Raw genomic sequence first — 26,866 nt, forward strand, 5'->3', positions numbered from 1 at the left:
AAAGTCCATGTAGACAACATCTACTGCACTGCCCTCATCTACCTTCTTGGTCACCCCCTCAAAAAACTCAATCAAATTTGTGAGACATGATTTTCCACACACAAAGCCATGCTGACTGCCCCGAATCAGTCCTTGCCTCTCTAAATGCTTGTAGATCCTGTCTCTCAGAATACCTTCTAGCAACTTACCTACTACAGACGTTAGGCTCACCGGTCTGTAGTTCCCAGGCTTTTCCCTGCTGCCCTTCTTAAACAAGGGCACAACATTCGCCACTCTCCAATCTTCAGGCACCTCACCTGTGGCTGCCGATGATTCAAATATCTCTGTTAGGGGACCCGCAATTTCCTCCCTAGCCTCCCACAACATCCTGGGATACATTTCATCAGGTCCCGGGGATTTATCTACCTTGATGCGCTTTAAGACTTCCAGCACCTCCTCCTCTGTAATATGCACACTTCTAAAGACATCGCTATTTATTTCCCTTAGTTTCCTAACATCCATGCCTTTCTCCACCGTGAGTACCGATGAGAAATATTCATTCAAGATCTCACCCAACTCTTGCGGCTCTGCACATAGATGTCCTTGTTGATCCTTAAGAGGCCCTACTCTGTCCCTAGTTACTCTTTTTCCCTTTATGGATCTGTAGAAGCTCTTTGGATTCTCCTTTGCATTATTTGCCAAAGCAATTTCATGTCCCCTTTTTGCCCTCCTGATTTCCCTCTTAACTCTATTTCGACAATCTCTATACTCTTCAAGGGATCCACTTGATCCCAGTTGTTTGTGTACGGCATATGCCTCCTTCTTCTTTTTGACCAGAGTCTCAATATCTCGAGTCATCCAGGGTTCCCTACTTCTACCAGCCTTGCCCTTCACTCTAAAGGGAATGTGCTTACCCTGAACCCTGGTTAACACATTTTTAAAAGCCTCCCATTTACCAGCCGTCCCTTTGCCTGCCAACAGTCTCCCCCAATCTACCTCTGAAAGTTCCTGTCTGATACCATCAAAATTGGCCTTGCCCCAATTAAGAATTTTAACTCTTGGGCCAGACCTATCATTCTCCATAGCTATCTTAAAACTAATGGAGTTATGGTCACTTGTCCCAAAGTGATCCCTCACTAACACTTCTGTCACTTGCCCTTCCTTATTTCCCAAGACGAGGTCAAGTTTTGCCCCCTCTCTAGTCGGTCCATCCACATACTGAATGAGAAATTCCTCCTGAATACACTCAACAAATTTCCCTCCATCCAAGCCCCTAATGCTATGGCTGTCCCAGTCAATGTTGGGAAAGTTAAAGTCCCCTACTATTACCACCCTATTATTCTTGCAGCTATCTGTAATCTCCTTACATATTTGCTCCTCAATTTCCCGCTGACTATTTGGGGGCCTGTAGTACAGTCCTATCAAGGTGATCTCTCCCTTCTTATTTTTCAGTTCCACCCATATAGACTCAGTGGGCGAACCCTCGGATATGCCGTGATGTTCTCCCTAATCAAAAACGCCACTCCCCCTCCTCTCTTACCTCCTGTTATATCCTTTCTATAGCATCTGTACCCGGGAACATTGAGCTGCCAGTCCTGCCCCTCCCTTAGCCATGTTTCAGTCATAGCTATAATATCCCAGTCCCATGTGCCCATCCATGCCCTGAGTTCATCCGCTTTGCCCGTCAGGCCTCTTGCATTGAAATAAATGCAGTTTAATGTAGACTTTCCTTGCTCTCTGCCCTGCTTTCTCTGGTCATGCTTTACACACTCTCCCTTCCTGCCTTTTGTTTCCGTCCCCACTGACTTCCTACATCGGTTCCCATCCCCCTGCCACATTAGTTTAAACCCTCCCCAACTGCACTAGCAAACACACCCCCGAGAACATTGGTTCCGGTCCCACCCAGATGCAGACCGTCCGATTTGTACAGGTCCCACCTCCCCCAGAACCGGTCCCAATGTCCCAGGAATTTGAAACCCTCCGTCTTGCACCATCTCTCAAGATGAAGGATTCAGTTATGAGGACAGGTTGGTTTAATAAGGACACGGGAGTCCAATCTGAGTAAAAGTAAGAACAAAGTTCTCTTTACAGCCAGTTTGTCAGAATCTGGAAAGCTGATTCCATCATTCTTAAAGGCAGCTGGATAGTACCTGAGGATTGCAGACAAAATGTGAGAGTGAGGAATTCAGCACAACTTCCTCTTTAAAGGAGTTAGCAAAGGCAAAGTGGGCCAAATAGCATCCTTCCACTCTGTAAACTTCTGTGACTCCCCTGGAATCAATATTTAATTCTGTGATGCTCTTGCTGATTATAGATTTTGTTTAATGAAGTAGTGTTAGTTCATGCATTCCCGTATAAAAGTCATCCTTAATGGTTGTGTTAGTGGAAGTTCCTCAGGGATCAGTGCTGTACTGATTTGGTTTGGCTTGGTTGAATGACAATATCTATAGGGACTGCAGTATGTGACACCCTCCTTTACATAATTTAAGCAGCATATAAAAAACGAAATAAATGACAATTTACCAGGTGGTCACGCCGGCAGGAAATACTGGTCCCTCGCTGGCGCACTGGTTTCCCGGAAAAGACAGAAAGAAACATACGATTAAAATAGGGTGCATGTTGGACACTAGGGGCAAAATTCTCTGGTATCGGCGCGATGTCCGCCGACTGGCGCCCAAAACGGCGCGAATCAGTCGGGCATCACGCCGCCCCAAACGTGCGGAATGCTCCGCATCTTGGGGGCCGAGCCCCAACCTTAAGGGGCTAGGCCCGCGCCGGACGAATTTCCGCCCCGCCAGCTGGCGGAAAAGGCCTTTGGTGCCCCGCCAGCTGGCGCGGGAATGACATCTCCGAGCGGCGCATGCGCGGGAGCGTTAGCGGCCGCTGACGGCATTCCCGCGCATGTGCAGTGGAGGGAGTCTCTTCCACCTCCACCATGGTGGAGACCGTGGCGAAGGCGGGAGGAAAAGAGTGCCCCCACGGCACAGGCCCGCCTGCGGATCGGTGGGCCAGATCGCCCCGCGCCGCCTTGTCCCACCGGTAAGGTAGGTGGTTTAATCTACACCGGCGGGACAGGCATTTTAGCAGCGGGACTTCGGCCCATCCGGGCCGGAGAATCGCCGGGGGGGGGGGCGGGCGGCGCCAACCGGTGCGGCGCGATTCCCGCCCTCGCCGAATCTCCGGTGCCGGAGAATTCGGCAACCTGCGGGGGCGGAATTCACGCCAGCCCCCGGCGATTCTCCGACCGGGGGAGGGGGTTGGGGGGGGGGGGGGGGGGTGTCAGAGAATCTCGCCCCAGGTTTCTTGTAGATTGTGCAGGATTTCCCAGTCAGCTGTCACAAAATACCTTCCACATAACCTCATCATTTATTGTCTCAAATTTGTTTTTATCATATCCCATGTTTAATAATGTATATCAGAAACTCTTGTCTTTCCTGAAATATTTATTTGAATCCCTTTCACAATACCGTATTAGTCTCTGTGGGCTGACTGGGATCTCAACTTTTCAAGTAAATGTAAAAATCTTACTCCACTACCTTGAGCAGTCACAAGGACAAAATCTTTTGGCCAAGAGTTTAGTCATGTGGTTGTCCTCCAATTCCAAATGTCCTTTCTATATCTTTTACTCTTAGAAGTCAAAATCCTTCCAATGAGTCATCATTCCAGTTTCCAAAATTTAGCCATACAACTCAAACTTTTCTCCCTTTAAATTATCTTAGCTGCTGAGATAAAACTTATGATTGGTCACAAATTAAATTATTGCACAGAATTTTCCATTCTCAGCACTGGCTGAGGTGAAAAAACTGGCGTGCAGCTAACAGGCTGCTGAGCTGGCTTTTCCTTGCAGATAACCCAACATGCTGTGCAGAAAAAGATCTGGAGATGTGGCTTACACCGTCACGTTGACGGGACAGAGCTGGAAAAACCCAGCAGACGTGGCATTGCCCCCAGAGGTGCTGGGGGAAATGCCAGGGTACTTCCTGGGCATATCTGTCCCCCACCCCTCCAGGGTGGATGTACTTCCCTGACCACTCCTGGCGGGATCCCTTTGCCTGGTTCCTATTGTTGAAAATCAGTTGTGAATCTCGCTGACATCTCGTCAGTTGGCGAGCAGGAATTCCAAATGTGAGGGAACGATATGGTGCAGAAGGCCACTAATTATATAAAAATTTATTGAAATAAGGTTCCAGTTTTCCTGGGTGCGAGCCCTGTTATATCACTGGTAGAGGGACAGGGAGAATAGGAAAACAATGGGCTGGTTTCTCCGTTTTAGGGATTATGTCCTCACGGCGTCGTGAAAACTGTGGTCATTTACACCAGGAAAACTGGTTTCAAAAGGCCTCAGATTCACTACCTTGCAGAGGGCTAGCAGGCAGCTGTCGTGGAGCTCGTACCTCCAGCTGCCAAAACGGCCCCCGCACTTCTGGGTCAGAGACCACGCATGCGCACGGCGGCGGCCTCCAGTGGCCGCACCATGCTCCATGGTGGACTCGGCCCACGGACATGGACCCCCGAAATTGTGCCCCCGATCGGCCGCATACATAACCTCCAGTCCCGAATGAGGCCTCCCCTGCCCTCCAATCGGCCCTCTCCCAACTGTGGTGACCCTGGACTGAGTCTGCAGCCACCATGTGGGTATCACGGACGGTGGACGTCGTCGGGAATTCGGCCGTTTTGGGATGGAGAATAGCGGGGCGGGCCTCAGGCAATGGCCTAAGGCGGTGGATAATCAGCGTGGAGTACGCCGCTTTTCGGGAGATGGGGAATAGCGGAACCGGTCCCAATTTCATGCGGGAAACTGGATTCTCCGCCGAACTTCCATTTTACCGTCATCCTGCTATCCAGCATGATGCACAAACTGCTGGTGGTGTGACAATGGGTCCCTTGTTTCCCATTCCAATGCCCTTTCCCATACACCAATCTTCCCCTTCTGAGCGGGGGGTCCCGCCAACCGGCACGGCCCAATTCCCGCCCCCGCCCAATCTCCGGTACCGGAGACTTCGGCGGGGGCGGGGGCGGGATTCACGACGGCCAACGGCCATTCTCCGACCCGGCGGGGGGTTGGAGAATGACGCCCCAAAATTCTCAGTGGTACGGGAGTTGTATCCGTGCTGCTGGCCTTGTTCTGCATCACAAACCAGCTGTCGAGCCCACTGAGCTAAACCATTTTCCCCTGAGCTAAACCATTTGCTACTGTTCATGTCTTCCATCTGATCCCTCCTGGGGTAATGTAAGGAAAGGGTTAAGCATACTGTCCTGGAATCGATTAACATTACACTATTATTAATTTCTCTTTATATTGTATTGACATCTAGCCTTCGTTAAACAGAAATGTTTGAAGTGCTATTGGCCTATTGAATCAGAGCTGACCTGCTGCATTGATCAGATACAGGATGAAGTAAATAAGTGATTTAATTAAAGATTGCCTTTGAATCATCGAATCAGTTTGGATTAACAGTTTATTGCACAAAGGCAAACATTAAACATCCTCCTTCATTCCCGTAAATGGAGGTCATTGAATGGTATTGAATTGGAATTGAATCAAAGTCACATATACCAATTAAATAAATGTAGGAAGGTTGAAAATTTTGAATGTAAGGCATGTCTCTCAGAAAAACGATCTTGATGCCGGCGAGGGAGGGGGAGGCGGAGATAGTGGTGGCGATGGACGCTGAGAAAGCCTTCGATAGGGTAGAGTGGGGGTACCTGTGGGAGGTGCTGAAGAGATTTGGGTTTGGGGAGGGGTTTGTCAGGTGAGTTAGGCTGTTGTATGAGGTCCTGATGGTGAGTGTGGCCACAAATAGGAGGAGGTCCTAGTACTTTCGGTTGCACCGAGGGACGAGACAGGGATGTCCCCTGTCCCCCCTGCTCTTCGCACTGGCGATTGACCCCCTGGCTATGGCACTGAGAGAGTTGAGGAACTGGAGGGGGTTGGTGCGGGGTGGGGAGGAGCATAGGGTGTCGCTTTATGCGGACGACCTGCTGCTGTATGTGGCGGACCCGGTGGGAGGAATGCCAGAGGTAATGAGAATCCTGAGGGAATTCGGGGACTTTTCGGGGTACAAGCTCAATATGGGGAAGAGCGAGCTGTTCGTAGTTCAGCTAGGGGACCAGGAGAGGGGGGTTGGCGAGCTCCCACTAAAAAGGAGCTTCAGATATTTGGGGGTCCAGGTGGCCAGGAGCTGGGGGGCCCTGCATAGGCTTAGCTTTACAAGGCTGGTGGAGAAAATGGAGGAGGAGTTGAAGAGGTGGGACGCGCTGCCGCTGTCCCTGGCGGGTAGGGTGCAGTCAGTCAAAATGACGGTGCTCCCAAGGTTTTTGTTCCTGTTCCAGTGCCTCCCCGTGTTTATCCCGAAGGCTTTTTTCAGGCGGGCTAACAGAAGTATAATGGGGTTTGTGTGGGCGCGAGGGGCTCCGAGGGTGAGAAGGGTGTTCCAGAAGCGGCGTAGAGATAGGGGGGGGCTGGCGCTGCCCAACCTCTGTGGGTACTACTGGGCCGCCAATGCGACAATGGTGCGCAAGTGGGTGATGGAGGTGGAGGGGGCTGCATGGAAGAGGCTGGAGACGGCGTCCTGTGTGGGTACGAGTCTGGGGGCGCTGGCAACGGCGCCGCTGCCGCTCCCTCCAAGGAGGTATACCACGAGCCCGGTGGTGGTGGCGGCCCTCAAAATCTGGGGGCAGTGGAGGCGGCAAAGGGGGGAAGTTAGGGCCTCGGCGTGGACCCCATTATGGGGGAACCACCGGTTCGCCCCAGGAAGAACAGGTGGAGGGTTTTCGGGGTGGCACAGGGCAGGGATACGAAAGTTGGGGGACCTGTTTGTGGACGGGAAGTTCGCGAGCTTGGGTGAGCTGGAGGAGAAGTACGGGCTCCCCCCGGGGAACACCTTCAGGTACTTGCAGGTAAGGGCGTTTGCCAGACGGCAGGTGGTGGAATTCCCACGGCTACTGCCACACACAGTACAGGACAGGGTGCTCTCGGGGGGGTGGGTGGGAGTGGGGAAGATCTCGGAAACTTACCAGGTGATGCAGGAGGAGGAGGAGGCCTCGGTGGTGGAGTTGAAAGGTAAGTGGAAGGAGGAGTTGGGAGAGGAGATGGAAGAGGAGACATGGGCAGATGCCCTAGGGAGGGTGAACTCTTCCTCTTTGTGCGCGAGGCTCAGCCTCATACAGTTTAAGGTGCTGCACAGGGCACACATGACCGGTACAAGGATGAGCCGTTTCTTTGGGGGTGAGGACAGGTGTGTTAGGTGCTCAAGGAGCCCAGCAAATCACACCCATATGTTCTGGGCATGCCCAGCGCTGGAGGAATTTTGGAAGGGCGTAGCGAGGATGGTGTCGAGGGTGGTAGGATCCAGGGTCAAACCGGGCTGGGGGCTCGCAATATTTGGGGTGGCTGAGGAGCCGGGAGTGCAGGAGGCGAAAGAGGCCGGAATTCTGGCCTTTGCGTCCCTGGTAGCCCGGCGAAGGATTCTCCTTCAGTGGAAAGATACGAGGCCCCCAAGCGTGGAATCCTGGATCAGCGATATGGCAGGGTTCATTAAATTGGAGAGGGTGAAATTCGCCTTGAGAGGGTCGGTACAAGGGTTCTTTAGGCGGTGGCAACTGTTCTTAGACTTTCTAGCAGAACGATAGACATTGGTCAATGGCAGCAGCAGGTGGGGCGGGGGGGGGGGGTTTACTTTATTTTTGTTTATGTTATTTACACTGGAAGGGTCTGAGGGGGTGTATACACCTGTTGTCTTAAGTCGGGGTGTTAATGTTAATTTATTATTTAGGTACAGGGGGGAGGGGTTTGGGGGGTTGCTTTTTTAGATTGTGTTTTGTACTTAACCCTGTTGGGTTCTTTTTTCTTTCTCATTTTGTTATTGATATTTTATGAAAACCTTTAATAAAAATTATTTAAAAAAAAAAAAAGAAAAAAGACCTTGGGCACGATCTACCAGCCACTTTGCAACCCCATTTGCCTGGGAGAGGCCTCTTCGTTGATCTACCCGGTGCACCGCCTCACAAAGTCATAGAATTATAGAATTTACAGTGCAGAAGGAGGCCATTCGACCCATCGAGTCTGCATCTGCCCTTGGAAAGAGTTCCATACTTAAGCCTACATCGCCACACTACCCCTGTAACTCCGTAAGCCCAGCTGACCTTTTTAGACACTAAGGGGCAATTTAACATGGCTAACCCTACATATCTTTGATCTATGGGAGGAAACTGGAGCACCCGGAGGAAACCCGCGCAGACACGGGGAGAAAGTGCAAACTCCACACAGGCAATTACCCAAGGCGGGAATTGAATCCAGGTCCCTGGGGTTGCGTCGGGGGGGATCAAGAGATTGGGCGACGTTTAAAAATGGCATCCTGTTCTCCTCTTGCACTGAGGAGTTCAGACAAGCAGAGCTCCTCAGTACAGAAAATGGATCTAAGTTCCCCACCGAGGCCGCAGATCGCAACAGAGTCCCGTTCGATAGAGTGGGCTTTCCTGGTGCTGCCGCACCGGGAAACACCCAGCTAAACACACTCTAAATGTGACTCTGTAGCAATTCGCTTAGATTGTGCCCTTTTTTGAGCAATGACAACTCCAATGTAGGCATGAGAGCAACGTGCTGAGTTGAAATGGCAAGTGACAAGAAGGTTGGGGTCATGCTTGAGAACTGAGCGAAGACATCCTGCAAAGTGGTGACCCAGTCGGCATTCAGTCTCCCCAGTGTAGAGCGGACCAAATTGGGAGCAACGAATACAATAAACCAAATTGAAGGAGGTGCAAGTGAAAGGTTGCTTCACCTGAAATGAGTGATTGAACGACGAGGAAAGAGGAGATAATGAGACAGCACCTTCTACGGTCGCAAAGGAAGGTGCCGTGGGAACGGGATGAAGTATTGGAGGCAATGGAGGAATGGATCAGGGTGTCACGGAGGATTGGTCCCTATGGAATGCTGACAGTGGGATGTGAGTGGAAGATGTGTTTATTGGTGACATCATGCTAGAGTTGATGGAAATGGCGGAGGATGATCCTTTGAATACGGAGGCTGGTGGGATGAAAAATGAGGACAGAAGGGACCATATTCTGTTTCTCTTTCCACAGATGCTACCAGACCTGCTGAGTTTATCCAGCTTTTCTGTTTTTATTTTAGATTTTCAGAATCCCCAGTGTTTTGCCTTTACATACCGGTAGTAATGTACCTCGGCTTGCTGAGGCTGCAACAAGATATAAATATGTTAAGTGAGCGGGCAAGAAAGTGGCAGATGGAGAATAGAAAAGCAGAATATTTTTTAGAAAGTGTGAAGCTTGTAAATGTTGATATTCATAGAGACTTGGATGTACTTACATGATAAATGGCATGTTGTCCTTGGTTGTCAAGGGATTGGAGTGCAAAAAGAAAGGTGTCTTACAATTGTCCGGGACTATGGTGAGTTCAGACTTTATACAATTTTTGTCAATGTAATGACAGAATGATGTATTTGCATTGGAGGCAGTAAGCAAAATATTGGTAGGTTTTTAAAAATGAGTGGAATGTCCCACACTAAATAAAGTCTATTCTGTGGAGTGTAGAAGACTGAGAGATATTCTCACTGAAATAGATTGGATTTTGGCGACCAAGGCAGGTAGCGCAAGTCAGGAAATTTCTCAATTCGTTAGAACTACTTCAGTAAAAAGTGGGCCAAATCATGAGATATTTAATCTGGAGAGGGTATGGGATAAAGTTTGACCTGCCAACCGCAGGGGGGGGGGGCAACAGGATATCGACCAAAGTACAGGACTCAGCTTATCCCCAGGCCTCTGTACACAGAAGAAGCAATGCCCAACCTTTCTGAATGTCCCTAATAAGTCCCTTCGAAAAAGGAAAGCCCAGGCTCCAGGGGGCAACAGGGCACCAGCTGCAGCACCGGGCCTAACCCAGCACATTCCGGCACACAGGAGTCAATACCTGAGGACCTCCAGTACACCCGAGAACCCACACCACAGCTGGACCTGCACCTAACCAACCACATCCAGGGAAGTGCACCGCCCCTTTTATACCAACAAATAAGGATGATTACGCCAGCCACAGCTATTCTGTTCATATTTGAGGTCAGGAGCTAGGTGATCCTGGCGGAAACCAAACTAAGCATCTGTGAGCAGGTTATTGCTAAGCAAGTGCCGTTGATACCACTGTTGATACACCCACTTTACTGATGATCGACAGTTGGTGGGATTGTTGGGATTAGATTGATGGGATGTTAATTGGCTAGGTTGTGTTTGTCCTGCTTCTTGAGCAATTTTCCGCATTGCCGGATAAGTGCCAGGTCTTGTAGCTGTACTGGAACAGCTTGGCTCGGGATGCAGCAATTTTGGACCACAAATTTCAGTCCAAGCAGAAGCTGGAATATTGCCAGGGTCCATAGTTTTTGCAGTATTCAGTGCCTTCAGCAATTTCTTGATATCACGTGGGGTGAATCAAATTGGCTGAAGATTGACATCTGTGATGCTGGAGACCTGCGGAGGAGATCGAGATGGATCATCCACTCAGCACTTCTGGCTAAAGATTGTTGTGAATCTTGGGCGAAATTCTCCGTAATCGGCGCGATGTCCGCCGACCGGCCCCCAAAACGGCGCAAATCAGTCCGGCATTGCGCCGCCCCAAAGGTGCGGAATCCTCCGCACCTTGAGCGGCCGAGCCCTAACCTTGAGGGGCTAGGCCCGCGCTGGACTGATTTCCGCCCCGCCAGCTGGCGGGAAAGGCCTTTGGTGCCCCACCAGCTGGCGCGGAAATGACATTGCCGGGCGGCGCATGCGCGGGAGCGTCAGCGGCCGCTCACGGCATCCCCGCGCATGCGCAATTGAGGGGGTCTCTTCCGTCTCTGCCATGGTGGAGACCATGCCGAAGGCGGAAGGAAAAGAGTGCCCCCACGGCACAGGCCTGCCCGCGGATCGGTGGGCCCCGATCGCGGGCCCGGCCACCGTGGGGGCATCCCCCGGGGCCAGATCGCCCTGCGCGCCCCTCCCAGGACCCCGGAGCCCGCCCGCGTCGCCTTGTCCCGCCAGTAAGAGAGGTGGTTTAATCCACGCCGGCGGGACAGGCATTCTAGCAGCGGGACTTCGGTCCATCCAGGCCGGAGAATTGCCGGGGGGGGGGGCCCGCCAACTGGCGCGGCGCGATTCCCGCCCCCGCCGAACATCTGGTGCCGGAGAATTCGGCAACCGGCGGGGGCGGGATTCACGCCACCCCCGGCGATTCTCCGACCTGGCGGGGGGGGTCGGAGAATCTCGCCCCTTATCTTTTACGCCGATGTGTTCCATCATTGAGCATGAGGATATTTGTGGAATCTCCTCCAGTGAGTTGTTTAAATGTCCACCACCATTCACAACAGGAGGAGCAGGCCTGCAGAGCTTAGATCTGATCCGTTGGTTGTGGAATTAAAAAAATATTATTTTCCTTTCTCAGATTTACAAAACCCATGTGCTGAGTGGACAGGGCACGCCCTTAATCCATTTCTTGTTTGCTTCAGAAGCCAATTTAAATTCAAGTTGAATCCAATTTATGGTCCCCACAAAAGAGGCATACAAGATCCAAGCTGACAAGAACAGGCGTTATCACTGATCTTGGGCTTAATCCTAGGCTTGATCTTAGCTAAAAGGCCCAGAAGTGTTTGTTGTGTAATTGCTCTATTACGTGTTGCTTATGTTGTTTGGCATGCAAGTAGACTTAGCGACACCAGGTTGGCACCTCATTTTTAGGACGCCCATGAGGTTGCAGATTGTGGTTGAATACAATTCTGCTGCAGCTGATGGCCCACAGCACCTCATGGATGCCCAGCCTTGAGCTGCTTAATCTGTTTGAAGTCTATCCCATTTAGAACAATGGTCGTGCCACACAACACGATGGAGGGTATCCTCAATGTGGAGAGGGGACTTGGGGTGCGATATGATGGAAAAGTTTCTCAGTGTCATTTGTGGCTGGTTTGAGTTCCCCACTGCTATCGAACCACACTTTTAGGGTGTGATTTAATGGCTGCGATGCGCTTGAGCGAGAACACAATGTGGCCGTTAGGTGGCAGGAGAGGCCAAAATCGAGAACTGCGCCGGGCGCTGATCGGTTTGAAATCTAACCGGCCTGCTCTCGTTGGTGAATTCAGGATCCCGCCATGGTGTGGCGAGAAACCAATATTCACCACTTAAAGCCATCTCCATACAATTAACGGGAATGACCCGTGCTCTAACCACCTCCCAGCAAGAGGTCACGTGGGTGCCGATTAGTAGACATTTTTGAAAACATGAAGCTGGCGGAATGGCTGCTGTGGGGATTGGAGGAGGTGAGTAGCCATCTTCACTCCCAGGAATGAGCGCAGGGGCACTGGGAAGTCACAGATGCCCTGTTTGCCTGGGCAGCTAACTGTGTAAACTTTGACATGGATCAAGCCCAAAAGGATGCCCGGACAGCTTGTTTCTCCATCATCGACACGATGCCCCAGATCCAGAGGCTAATAGATGGTACGCATGTCACCTTGTGCTCAACGAACCTTCAGAGAGTGCCCTACATCAACAGGAAGGGGCTCCACTCCCTGAACATCCAGCTCATTTACGCTTCCCAGGGAGTGTGCATGGCAGCTTCATCCTGGGGCAGTCGACATTGATAGCCTCTTCGAGGACCACTCCAGGATGGCCGGTTGGCTCTTGGGGGACAAGGGGTACCTGCTGATGATCTGGTTGATGACGCCAGTACGGTGGTCTGCTGGTTCCTCCACAACCTGGCACAGCAGCGGAGTGACGTGCTGGAGGTTGAGGGAGAGGAACATGTGGCCACTTCCGAGGATGAGGAGGCACCTAACCCGGAGGGGCTGGAGGACGACCCTGGGAAGGACTCGCAGGACCAACTGGAGGATGGAGGACAGGCGGAAACAGCGAGGGTCTGGCATGCCCGGAGGACCAGGGAAGCCCTCATACTGCCCGCTTCACATAGGACGTGGCCTCGTCTGTTATTCTCCCTCTCCCAACATCCCTCTTCCTGTCCCCCTCCCACATCCCTCAGCCTTCCCCCTCCGCCCCCCATTCCCACCCCTTCACCCTCCCTCCCCGACCCCCCCCCCACCATTCTCCAAGTTCCCTGGGTCTGTGTTCCATCACTCCAGGGTGAGAGGACTGTGTCGGTACAGTCAGCGGGTCACTGTTGATGGCAGGGGTGATGATAACCTGCTGTGAGCTGAGCACCTGTGCTCCTCATTACATGCCATATTCTGACCCCTGCCTGTCTGCTGAGTGCTCACTCACACCGATCACCTTCACGGGCTGGGAAGAGGCATCCAGGACCTCCATGTCTGGGGAGATGGGTCATGGGATTGGTGCTCGGCCCGTATTGTGGAGGAAAGTGCCAAAGGAGTCATATTGGTCGAGGTCAATGATTTGTATTAATTGACAAATGTGTCCCCAACTGCCCCTATCCCCTGATGGTGCCACCCTGCCATTCTCCACCCCTGCCAGACCCTTCCCCACTGCTGCCCCCCAACACAACACGCCCAACTTCCTCTTAACTCCCTCCTCACCTCCTTCCCCCTCAATGCCCTCTCAGTGATCCTGGACCTCCCCAGGTTGTACATAAGAGGTGGAGGCTGCCTGTTGTCTACCGCGTCCCGTGGCCTTCTATGCCCCTGGCGAGCAGCCTCTGAGGGTTCTGGGGCCGGAGGGCCCCGGCGCACGTGCTGGCTGTACATGCCCCGCACTGCTGCCTTGTTCCTGGTGCTGTCTCCGACATGCGCCTTTGTAAGTGGGGTGGGTCTCGGGTTACGGATGGCCGCCGTTGGCACTCCGTAGTCGGTGCTTATAGGGCCCTGGGGTTCACCTCGGGACGGAGGAGCTGCTGGATCGAAACCTGGCTGCCCCTGCATCATCTGGCTCTGCCAGCTCTGGCGGCTCCCCAATGTCTGCAGCATGTCAACTCCTATCAAGGTTTTGACAAAGAGTCATCCAGACTCGAAATTTTAGCTCCCTTCTCTCTCCACAGATGCTGCCAGACCTGCTGATATTGTCCAGTATTTTCTCTCTCTCTTGCTCTCTCTCTCCCTCTTGCTCTGTATCGCTCTCGCTCTCAGCTCCGTCCAGATCCTTAAACAAAGGTTCTCCCATATTTCCAGACCTGAACCTATTATCGTTACCATGGCTAATTTCCCACTCCTATTTATACAAAAGAAGAGAGCTATGTCATTTACATGCAACTAACCTTCAATTGACGGATAAATGGGTCATTGGACTTGGTGATGGGCTAATGGTTGGTCAAACCAGGTTGTCTCGAATGACAATGGGTCCTGAGTGGATCATCCTGGCTGAACCGGGGCTTCCTGTGTATTCCCACTAACGAGGTTAAGTCTGAATGGGACAAGGTAACTCAGGCTGTGGGCATATCCCTCTACCTCTGCTGCTAGCAGTGTTTTCCACAGGCTGTTTAAACCCTAAATTGCCTGCTACATCTTGGACCCCTGGGATGGCAGGACCGACATATAAGGACGGATTGAGTTGATTAGGGTTGTATTCACTGGAGTTCAGAAGAATGAGAGGAATCTCATAAAAACCTATAAAATTCGAAAAGTATTAGACAGGGTAGATGCCGGAAGGATGTTCCCGATGGTGGGGCCTCCAGAACCAGGGTCACCATCTGAGGATACGGGGTAAATTTAGGACTGAGATGAGGAGAAGGTTTTTCACCCAGCGAGTGGTTGACCTGTGGAATTCATTACCACAGAAAGTAGTTGAGGCCAACATCTTTTCAAGAAGCAGTTAGATACAGCACTTGGGGCGATGGGGATCAAAGAATATGGGTGGAAGGTGGGATCAGGCTATTGAGTGGAATGATCAGCTATGATCATAATGCATCGAGGAGCGGGCTGGAAGGGCCCAATGGCCTACTCCTGCTCCTATTTTCTATGTTTCTACGTTAGTTCGCTCACCACCTGCCGCAGACCCAGTCTAGCAGTATGTCCTTTCGGACCTGGCCAGCTAGGTCTGTGGTCAAACTATTCTTGGTGATGGACATTGAAGTCCCTCACCCAGAGCATATTCTGCGCCCTTGCCAACCTCAGTGTTTCCTCCAAGTGGTGTTCAACATAGAGGAGGGATTCATCATTCATCCAAATGGACGTCTTACAACCGTTTGTGGTAGACTTTGAAGATGAGAGAGATAAAGAATGAGAGAGATGTAAAATGAGCTGCTGATGTATTATTAATAATTGTTTTACACAATTGCACAAAGTTATCATAACCCAATTTTCTGATTAAAGCATCTTCTTTATATTGCACTTTTTTTTTCAGATTGTGATGGCTAACACAGGTGAAATTCCTGCTGTGTACACCCAAATTCCATCACGCACCCACTTGTGCTCCTGCTTCTGCTTCAATCCAAATGAAGGGATTTTGATGCCACACGGATACCAAATCATAGCAGTGACCTTCAACGCCACGTTTCTTGGGGATTTCTTAGCAGATTTATTCATTTCTGTTCAAGGAACCCATGAGCCAGTCCAAGTGACTTTCAAGTAAGTAGCATCTTCTTTGTCCAGATTCTCTTTTGTATTTTCTTGGTATTTCAGCAAAGTATGGGCAAAGGCAACATATAACTCATGGTCAAACATGGACAAGGAACCCCCCTGCTGATTAACATCCACCATTCTCCCTCAGCTGATGAATCAGGTCTCCTTCAAGTGAACACCACTGATGGTAACAAGGATATAAAATGCAATTTCGGTTGTGAACTTTAATGTCCATCACCAAGAACAACTCAATGGCAACACTACCTATTGATCAAGGTGTGAAAAATAAAGTTGCCAACCTGAGCCTGTAGCAGGTGGTGAGACACCAACACAAGGGAAGAAATGACGTTACTTCATGCTATGCTAGAAGGACGTATTGTGCAACAAGATAGGAAGAATTAATGATTTCACAGTGAAGTTCCCCCCGAGGCTTGCCATAGCCATAATATGATTGAATTTATAATCAGTTTGAGGGAGAAACGTCTGAAACTATGGGTGGAATTTAGATAATCCGTTCGCCGCAGGCGCAAATCCCGTTATGGGTGCAGAATCTCACAAGAGGGCCATAATGGGACTTGCACTGGCGAGATTTCAGAACATGATCTTCCCAGTCTCCCACCGGTGATGTGATCAGGTTCATGTCAGGAGCATGCCTTGCATGATCATGAATATATTATAATTTAATTAAACAGATTTACGCCGTAGGGTCTGGCCACGATAAATTCTTCTCCCATTGGTGGCCTGACGTAATACTGTTTCTCAAAAACAGAAACAAGTCATGATGTTCAAGCCGGGTGCACGGATGTGTGGATTGCCCCTGGGTTGTGAGGGACGTGACCGGACAGTGCAAGGGCACTGTTCCTCGAATCCTGGTACTGCCCCTGGAACTTCCAGGTTGACTCTGCCTGGGTGGGCCCTCTGGGGAACTGCATTGGGAGGGCTTTCCCTTATGTAGGGGCGCCCAATGGTTGATGTTCATGCATTGCGGTGGAGCCGGAGATTGTAAAGGGGATGTGGATCTGGAAACTGTGAGGGGGAAGGGGTGGGGTGAATGAGGGCAGTGCCAGTGAAGGGGGTAGGATCAGTGCCACAGTGGGGGGATGCCCCGGTGTCAGTGGAAGGGAGCAATGTCAGGTTACCATGATGCTTGCGGTGGTGTGGGCGGCATTACTGTTGCTGCTAACTGTAGCCTTAGTTTAATTGCTCTGTTCTATCACCTTTGCTCGCCAGGTATCTTTCTGATACCGCCACGTGGTTCAAGTCCGAGTAATGATCAATAATCCAACACACCGCTTATTAAGAGTTAAATCAACGCACATTTATTATATACAGTAATCAATACTCATGCATAAATTCTACGTCTAAGCTACTTGCTACAACTAACAGGCCCATACTTAACTTGGAAATAGCCCACCAGGTCAGGGAAACGAATGGCCTTTCGTTTGGGTTCTGAGCCTCAGGAATTCGAAGCTGATACAGATCGATAGCTAGGAGCGCCTATCTCGTAGCGAGCGTTGAAGTAAGACTTACGATTTGAGCGGCTGTTGCAGAAGGGGTAGCAGAAGGGTCGATTTGAACTTGGACTCTATACTTATAGTCCCCAGGGGCTTCCCCCCTTTCGGGGCGGACCCTGTACCTGGTTCCAAGTGATTGGACTTTGTCCCAATCACTTTGTTCAATATTCTCAAATGCTGGAGCGATTCCTTGATCGATGGGCGGTCTTGGGGTGATCGTTCACCGCCCTTTGTGTAGGCTCCTGCTGGCGCCGAAAAGTCTGAGTTGGCTTTGTGTCTAAAATGTTGCACATTGTTCCCGGGGATTGCTCATTAATATTCAGATGGCTGGTGTTTTGTTGTTCTGATGGCTGCAGGTATCGATCTTGTCTGGCCTTCCCAGAGGTGAATACACAGTTTACCTGCAGCTGCTTGTTTTAGTCCTGTTGGCTGATTTTCCCATCAGCCTTTTCCGTTCGCCATTTTAAATCGGGGTTAGCCATTCTAAATCGTGAGTTAGCCATTTTAACTGGCTACATTCCCTCCTTGTGATCCTAACGCAAAGCGTGATGGATCACATCATTATGTTGCTTTCCATTCCCTGACCTGGGGGGGACACCTCCTTCATGGCCTCTGCACTGACCATAGCTATGCACAAAAAATTTTAACAAACAATTCTAAGGGCGCTATGTCAGACAGGGACATGCATTACAAAACAATAAACTGGGAACCTCTAACTTATTCTTAATATACTACACTCACTTAAACATTCCATTATCCTCAATCATACAACAAAATCATAGCATTTCATACAGTCTTTCCTGGCTTAGCAGTCAAGCTCAGGATCATACAATTTGCTCATGAAAAGTTCTTTACATCTCTTTATTTACAATAACAGTAACGCAAGTGAATGCACTTTATTTCTTTATTATAGATCCCGGGGGTCGGGGGTCTGGTCGTAACCGAACATAGGGGATCTGATCCTATATACCGGGGTTCGAGCGTGGTAGGCTCTCCTTCTCCATTTCCGTAGACGCATAGTCTGCATGATGCAGCAGAGTATCGCCAACGCTAGTAGTGTTTTGATCACATAGGACAGGGAGTACCAGGTTATGAACCTGGCACACCAAGATGATGTAGTGTCGCTGGTGACTGGGCTCTGGGTACTGCGGGAAAGTGAAACATTAACGGCTGGGCATCTTGAAGTCATGGGGTTCGCGGTCACGCGCAACCAAATGTCCAATAGCACAAGGGCGATCCACTTGAAGGAAGTCCTCATGGCTGTTCTCCTTCCTTTCCTTTCTTTGTTTTCTCCGGTTCTGGAGTTCTGTAGAAACAAGCATAATGTCTGTAACTATCTTTGTTTCATATCTGGTATGCAAATGTGTCTGTCCTGTAGTGCCAATTACTCCCTTTCTAATTGGCCACTATGTGTGACTCACTCATTTTTTTTTTTCCAAAAACAAATTTTAGGACACGGCACACTTCCCAATAATGAACCAGTGCTGATTTAGCATCCAAATGTTCCAGGATGTAAATAGTAGATGGTCGGCAACATAAAGGTTACCTAAACAAACAAAACTTTTTGAACTGAAAAATGCCAAAATGAGGTGCATATGGGCCGCGACGGGTAAGTGTTGGATGGAGTCCCCGGGTAGGATGGCTACCAATGCCGTATCTCTCCTACCTGAGCATAGTTGACCAGAGGGGGGGTTCCCAGGCAGGGCAGGTCTCAAGCCGTTTCTCCACTGCCTGAGCAACCGACAAAAACGGACAAAAATGTAGTCATCGTGGTGGGGCTGCCGTAGTGGTTCTATCCTTCGAACCAGAAGGGCAGTTACGAGCGGGCGTCTGGTACCCGAACAAGTGTCTGCAGACAAGCTAATGCCTCTGAACTAGTATCTGGCCACAGTGAGTCTCTGTAGGCTAGTCCTCAGAGGTTTCGGCCGAATAGGCGTGGGGCAGTGAGAAAAAATTCTCCTGTCGGACATACAACATTTAACAAACGTACACACAACATAAAACATTCTGCAGGTTCCATCAGAAAGGACAACACTTCTCCCAAGCGGTTCCTTTAAAACATCATCTGGACACCTCAGTTCTCGGTTGTGAACAGGGTCGCAAAGGGGTTGGCGGTTTGGGAGTCAGACCTAAGGTCGTCCTCTTCTCCCTGGTGCCAAACTCTGGAGTGGATTAGGGCTGAAAGGGCTGCATGGTGTGAGTTGGGGTTGCTCTCGTCGTTGCGGACGAGTCGGTATGAGTTGTCAGGGTGCCAATAATTGGTGTCTAGTTGTGTGGGGACACAATCGGGGTCGTCAGTGTGGTGCGGTGGTCGGTGGTGGGGCTTGTTCAGGAAAGTGATCAGGAAGGGATCACTTGGATCGTAGTCTGAGTCGCTGGGTGTGGGTCCGGTTGCATGGGGATAGTAGGGAGGCGTGCTGTGGCTATCGTCCGAGTCACAGTCGCTGTCTCTGCTGCTGCAGTCTGTGGCCGTTCCGGGGCGGAGTGTATATTTCGGGGGTGGAGTCGAGGTCGAGTCCGTGGCTGGGCTGGACGTGGTGGGGGTTGGTAGGGTTACGTTGGCTGTGGGCGGGGTGTGGTGTTCTGCGTGACGTGGTATGCGTGGTTCGACTGTGTTCCATAAGCCTTCAGCTGGTTTATATGAAACCACGCAGTCTTACCATTGGGGTACTTTATTTTATAAACGGAAGGGCTTACTTTATCCGCAATGGAATACGGACCCGAGTATTTTGGTGACAGGAATGTGCTGGGGTTATATACAGAAAGCATCACTTGCTGTCCGATACTATACTCAGTAGCATGCACTGTCTTGTCGAAGCAAGCCTTGCTCTGTTTCTTTCTGGTGCCCAATTTTATTGCGGCTGCTAGCTGAGCCGTTTTAACATTTGCAACTAATTGCTCCACGGCTTTTTCGTGTGTGAGGGCCGTCACTTCGGGGCTGGTCAGGTCCAAACCTAACAAATATTCTGTGCCTTGCATGGGGCGTCCGGTCATGAGGGTGTGTGGGGTGTAACCTGTGGAGGTTGAAATAGTGTTGTGCAAAAACATCAGCGCAAAAGGGAGGACTGAGTCCCAAGTGGTGTTGTTCTGCTCGACCATTTTTCTGAGGGTGGTTTTAGGGTCCGATTCATGCGCTCCACGATACCACTTGACTGTGGGTGGTATGCTCTGTGGAATTTTTGGGTGATGCCAAATATCGTGAGGACGTTCTGCATGACACGGCCCGTAAAATGGGAGCCTTGGTCTGATTCAATACTGCGGGGGAGTCCCCATCTTGTAAAGATGTGGTGGGTCAAAATCTTGGCTGTGGTTTTTGCAGTGTTTGTGCGGGCTGGGAATGTTTCCACCCATTTGGTAAATGTGTCAATTACCACAAGTACATATTTATAGCCATTCCTGCAAGGGGGCAATGGTCCTATAAAATCGATCTGGAGGTTAGTTCAGGGGCCATTAACAGGTCGGGTGTGGCTGAGTTGAGCCTTTTTGGCAGATCTGTCCGGATTATTCTGCGCACAGATAAGACAATTCTCTATGTAATGGGTTACATCTTCCTTTAAAGTTGGCCACCAACAAAGCTGCTTGAGATGGGCTGTAGTGGGGTCGATTCCCTGATGTCCATGACCGTCATGGAACAAACAAATCAATTGATTCCTGCCCTGTTCAGGAACCACATAAAGGGTGTCCTTTAACACCACACCGTCATGTGTGGTCAGTGTATTTCTAAACCTCTCATAGGATGCTGGATATTTCCCTTTTACAATCTCCCTGAGATTGGTGTCCTGCTTCTGGGCCTCCACTAGATCCTCGATCTTTGTCTGTGAGACCTGAACTGCACTCACTGGCGCGCTTTCGGGGGGTTTCCAAAAATACCCATGTCTGGAACCTGCTTTAGCCAGTGCGTCGGCTTTCACATTTCCAGGGGGGAGGAACGATGGTAGCTGCGGACTTTGATTATCCCATAAGTCTTGTTCTGGGCTTTTTCTAAAATATGACGGAGCAATGGGGCTGAGGGGAGCGGTTTTCCGACTGCGGAAACAAATCCTCTTGCTTCCCACAGGGGCAGAAATTCCGTAAGGCTGTTACAGACATAGAGGCTGTCCGAGTATGTGTCTGCTGGGCTGGGGAAGGAATCTGGGTGCTCAACTATATATGCGATGGCCGCAAGCTCTGCTGCCTGCGCGCCTAAGTGTCCGGGTAGTTTTAACGATATTTCCTCGAGGGTGCGTCCCTGTGCGTCCTCGACATATATACCCCAACCTGTAATGCGCTTCCCATCCAAGACTGTGGAAGATCCATCCACATAAATCTTTATGGGCTCACACGTGTCCGTTTGCGGGGGGCTCTGAGTTCAATTACCTATCTTTCTGGGGGGTGTTTAAGCGATAAAGGGGCCTGTGTTGTGGTGTGGAGAGATAATCTCACATTCATGGGGGGTTCCGGGGTACTGTAAATTGTCGGCTAAATAGGTGTGTGTCCTTGTCCTATTCACAGTGATGTCCCATCCCTGCAAGAGAAGGGTCCATCGAGCTGCTCGAATCTGACTAACTGCACCGTCCTCGAGTCGTCCGTCCAGTAAAAGTTGGGTGGGGGTGTGTTCTGTGAGAATTGTAATGGGGTTCAGTCCGGTAATGTATGAAAAATACTGGACTGTCCAGAATACTGCGAGCAGGTGCCTCTCACAGGCTGAAAATCCCTGCTCCACAGCATCTAAGAGTCTGGAGGCGTAAGCTACGGGCCTTAACTGGTCATGCCGTTCCTGGAGGAGCACGGCTGAAAGGGTGCGGTCTGTGGTCGCTACCTCTATGGTGTAAGGGGAAAGCGGGTCTGGAACTTGCATTGCGGGGGCTGCTATGAGTGCCTGTTTTAAAGAGTCCACAGCATCCGTTTTGCAGGTTTAGCAGTGGCTGCTGGGTTTCAAAGGCCTCTGGATACCTGGCAACTGAACGGAGATGAGAACAGCTTTGGACAAAACCTAAGTGCCATTCCAGCATTGCTTGTGGGCCAGAGGAACAGGAGTACTCCACCCACACTCGAACATTAGACTTCTCTCTAAATAAACATCCTCGGGGTCAAGTATCAGACCTGTCTGCTCCCTAGTCCTCCACACCTGACTGGAAGCTGCGCCTGTATATCACGCTGACTACCGGGCAGAGAACTTGTTAATACTCCACAACATGCTTGGAGACTTCTATCCCTTGGCTATATAACCACCACTTAATATCTTTATAAAAATGTTACTTTACAGGTTAAATCCATCAGTGGGATACACTGATCCAGGACAGGTTATAAATGGGTCGGTCGGCAGAATGATATTTGTCATGCTGATACATTGACATGTTTCAACCACCTAAAGTTGAAAAATAACAACCTGACTTGCACTGTCGGGATTCTATGACTTAGTGGCTGAAATACACAACCTTATATTGTGGTTCTGATTATTTCCATTCCTGTTTTAAAACAAAACCTACCTTTCTGGGGGGAGAGTTTTAGGATTGGTATAGTGTCACATGGCTTTAAGTTATTCTTCTTTTAAATTAATCTAATATCTCCTTTGATTTGGCTTCCAAGGGTAATTCTGCAAGAACGTTGATGTAATATGTTGACTCTAACTCGAGTTTCAGTCAGAAACATTCTGATGCTTCATTATAATTGGAAAGAAATTGCCCATGTCGTTTCACTGCTCCTGTATTGACATGTTCACCTTGAACTGTATTCATTATCATTGGAAATTGCTGAGTGTCGGTATTGAACTGCTGAAAATTATTCTCATAGTGACCTCCTTGCAGATGCATCACTAATTATTACAGCCCACTGCAGCTTAAAACATGCTGATAACTACTTATTCTCTTCAGGGGATGTGTCATTGGACCTACGTTTCACTTCAACGTGCCTATACTGAACTTTGGGGAAGTCTCCTTTGGTGAGTATGTAATGTTTTTGTGTCCCATCGTGGCTATTAGGAAAGGAGATTCAAAAAGCAATGAATATTTCCTGTGTTATTTAATAATGGGAAATGAAGTTGCTGTTCACCTAGAATTTCAAATTTATGCCCAATTAAATATCTTGTACCAGAAAACATTTTGGATACAATTTCCTCCCTCATTTCATGTCTGTCAGGCTGATTGGCGCCAATAGGCATATCTGCAAATTTAGGATTGTAAAGCAGGTTGCCACATTGGCCTTCTGCAAATGTTGCTATTTTTCTGAATTAATAATAGACTCAAGAATCTGGCAGTAACTTGTATATGCTCTTCTCCAGCAACACAAGATTGATTCTTTTGGCAAGACTGGCATAGATGGTATTTTCAGTAAAATATTTAGTGACAGATAATTAGACAACACCCATTTATATTCAAATTTATGATGATTTGATGGGCACCAGCCATTAATAATAACTGCTTTATGAACGGTTGATTGATTATTTAGTGTATTGTTACTGACAAGCCATCTGTGTAGGGTTTAAATTGCAGTTTGAATTAGACACAGTTCTATCATTTATAAAGCTGGACAAATTGATCTATTAGAAGAGGTATTGTTGGATAGACTTAGATTAGTTGTGGATGAGCTGAATACCAATGTAAGAGAACTTGTTTTTTAAAGTTCATTCAGAAAAACTTAAACCGTGTCTTCCCAATTATTCAATCTCTTTGTTGCACAAATGGGAATGACCTTTGGCTCCATGGACTAAATCACCTGGATCACAGCTCTTTTAGTTGATTGGATGATTTCCCCACTGCTATTAACATAGGTCAAGACAAGTGAAGCGTGTCATCTGTGAGCCTCCTTGAAGGCAATTATTAATGACCCTTTGAAGTCCTTCACCATAAGCTTTATGTCAGGATGTGTACATGACGATGGCTGAGTAGGTCACATCCAGAAAATCTCTAGTTCTATAGTAGTTAGTATAAAGGCACACATGATGCTATCTGATATTGAATCAAGGGCCCAGTGCCCTTTGGTGAGGCAGATGGCCTCTTTGATAAGGCATGCAATGATTTCCAGTGTCATCTTCCGAAGAAGCAGAATATTGAAGAAGTAAGATAAAAGTTGCCTCTTTCAGGCTTTTTGTGTTTCCTCTAATACTCCATGGGTGCAATCCACCAGAATGAGAACAGAGTCTCAGTGCGCGTGATTAGCTGGATGTTTCCCAAGGCTCGGAGTGCCGAGAAACACCATGCTATCAAATGGCCATTCGGGTAGATTGGTGGTCTCAGCGGGGGACGTGCAACCAAGGCTGCACTTAGACCCATTTTCTGCACTGAGGAGCTCCGCTCGCCAGAACTCCTCAGTGCAAGAAGAGATCGATCCCCAAAACTCCCCTCCCACAGCTCATCTATAAGGGGAGGTCCTTCCTGAACCGGCACGCCTGGGCCCAATCGGCAGCGTGCAAAATTGCCAGCCTGGAACCCTGGCAGTGCTCCTGCTAGCTGGAAGTGCCACATGGGCAGTGTTTTTAAAAAATTCATTTACGGGATGTGGGCGTTGCTGGTTAAGCCAGCATTTATTGCCCATTCCGAGTTGCCCTTCAGAAGATGGTGGTGTGTTGCCTTCTTGAACCACTGCAGTCCTTGAGATGTAGGTACACCCGCAGTGCTGTTAGAGAGGGAGTTCCAGGATTTAGCCTCAACGACAGTGAAGGAACGGCGATATATTTCCAAATCAGGGTGGTGAGTGACTTGGAAGGGAACCTCCAGGTGCTGGGGTTCCCAGGTATCTGCTGTTCTTGTCCTATTAGATGGTAGTGGTCGTGGGTTTGGAAGGTGCTGTCGGAGGAACCTTGATGAGTTACTGCAGTGCATCTTGTAGATGGTATACACAGAAACCATGGTTTGTTGGTGGAGGAAGGTTTGAATGTTTGTCGAAGGGGGAGCAATCAAGCGGGCTGGTTTGTCCTGGATGGTGTTGAGTTTCTTGAGTGTTGATGGAGCTGCACTCATCCAGGCAAGTCGGGAATATTCCATTCACTCCTGATTTGTGCCTTGGATATGGTGAACAGTCTTTGGGGAGTCAGGTGGTGAGTTACCCACCGTAGGATTCTTAACCTTTGTCCTGCCCTGGTAACCACAGTATTAATGTGTCTGGTTCAGTTCAATTTCTGATCAATGGTAAGCCCCAGGATGTTGATCGGGGGGGTATTCAGCAATGGTAATGCCATTGAATATCAAGGGGCCCCTGGCAGGCATGTGGCACTACCAAGATGCCCAGGTGGGACCAGTAGTGGCAGGGCACCACCCTGCCCAGAGGGCCAGCACCTGGGATCATCCGATCCCCGAGGACACCTCCCTCAAGTGCCATTCTGTCTGGTCCCCATTTGTGTGTAGATTGTGGGAATGCATATTAGAGTGAGACTAGCTGTCTCACTCCAATATGCAGATTTGCGAAAAGGTGATCCCGCCCACAATGGGTGTGATTAACATCGTGACGACTTGCGGGATCGTGTTAGAACTCGCGAGGTGCGGCAAGCCGGTTAGATCCCGGAAGAAGGATCACCCAGCATTTACCAGTTGTGCTGAGCCATGTCGTACTGCCTTTCAGGCGTAACCTGGCTGGTAGATCTCGCCCCATATTTCAGTATTTGGAGCACAACACTCAGATGTTGTCACTGTGAACTCCAGAACCTTCGCACGGGAGGAGGAATATTTATGTTATTCCTGACTGACTTGCTGGCTGCATAATTTAAAATACAGCAAAGTTCCTCTTTAAGGGAAAGACCATCTGGGGTTTGGGGTGGATTTGGAATGGCGGAAGGGGTGGAAAATCGAGTGGGAGTCCAAAAGTGCTATTTAGGCTTACAGGATTCCCCGCTCAAATGTCTCCCACCCTGCCAGTGACAAAAGGAGTTCCTGCTATGTAATGATGGTAACCCCATTATTATACATTTGCATATGAATAGCAGGCCTCCCATTGTAACATCCCACAGGCTGGAAAGTCCTATTCCAGAGGCGTGACATCACGCGGCAGCATTTACAACAGGTTTTTAAGCATGAGGAACTGGTGAACAGAACCCACCAGAAGCGCACAGACAAGTACAGCCACCAGGGGTACAGGGTCATGCCCAGGCAGTGCCCCGGCAGTGTCAGTAGGCAGTGCCTTGGAGGTCAGTGTGGGAGGGAGGGTTTGTGTCTGTGGGGGAGGAGGCCCCGTGAGGGATGGGGGAATTACATGGTGGTGGGGGATGGAAAGGGCAGCGTGGAGAGAATTCTGTGATGGTGGTGAGGGGTGCGGGAAGTGGATGATGCGTAGTGGTCGGGGGGGGGGATGGTGAAATTCTGTATTGGTGATGAGGGTTGTAGCGGGGGGTGGGTGTTGGGGGTTCCGTGGGAGAGGGAATTCTGTGGTGATCTGGGTGGGGGGGAGATCTGTGGTGGTGGGGTTTCCATGGGCGGATTGAGGTCGATTCCGTGGTGGTGAAGGGGTGGAAGACTCTATGGTGGTGAGGGCAAAGGGTCATGGGTCTGTGGTGGTGGGTGGAGGGTGGGACTCTGTGGTGGTGAGGGGGATTTACTGTGGTGGCGAGTGTGGGCGGGGGGTGTATTCTGTGGTGGTAGGCGGGAGGGTTCTATTTTCATTGGGTCAGTGTTGTGGAAGATTATTATCTGCCAGCCCTGACATTATGCCCTTTGCACTCATGTCCAGCTCATTTTTCTATTGTGTTGATGAATCGCCACAGAAAGAATGTTTAAGCACAAACTTTAACTAGTCACCAGCTTTTGGAATGCAGCCTGTGAAAAAAATGTCTTGACTGGTTTAGCACACTGGGTTAAACAGCGAGGGTTCAATTCCCGTACCGGCCTTCCCGAACAGGCGCCGGAATGTGGCGACTAGGGGCTTTTCACAGCAACTTCATTGAAGCCTACTTGTGACAATAAGCGATTATTA

General features: G+C 49.7%; 1 protein-coding gene across 1 annotated transcript in view; it reads left to right on the forward strand.

The window, feature by feature from the left end:
- Positions 1-26,866, forward strand: part of hydin (HYDIN axonemal central pair apparatus protein) — a 1,604,351-nt gene that overhangs the window by 442,444 nt on the left and 1,135,041 nt on the right. The window contains exons 13-14 of the mRNA XM_072518656.1: positions 15,256-15,479; positions 22,840-22,907. Of these exons, the coding sequence (XP_072374757.1) occupies positions 15,256-15,479; positions 22,840-22,907 (292 nt within the window). The remainder of the gene's footprint in view (positions 1-15,255; positions 15,480-22,839; positions 22,908-26,866) is intronic.

The sequence above is a fragment of the Scyliorhinus torazame genome, chromosome 10, assembly GCF_047496885.1.
Source record: "Scyliorhinus torazame isolate Kashiwa2021f chromosome 10, sScyTor2.1, whole genome shotgun sequence".
NCBI classification, from domain to species: Eukaryota; Metazoa; Chordata; class Chondrichthyes; order Carcharhiniformes; family Scyliorhinidae; genus Scyliorhinus; species Scyliorhinus torazame.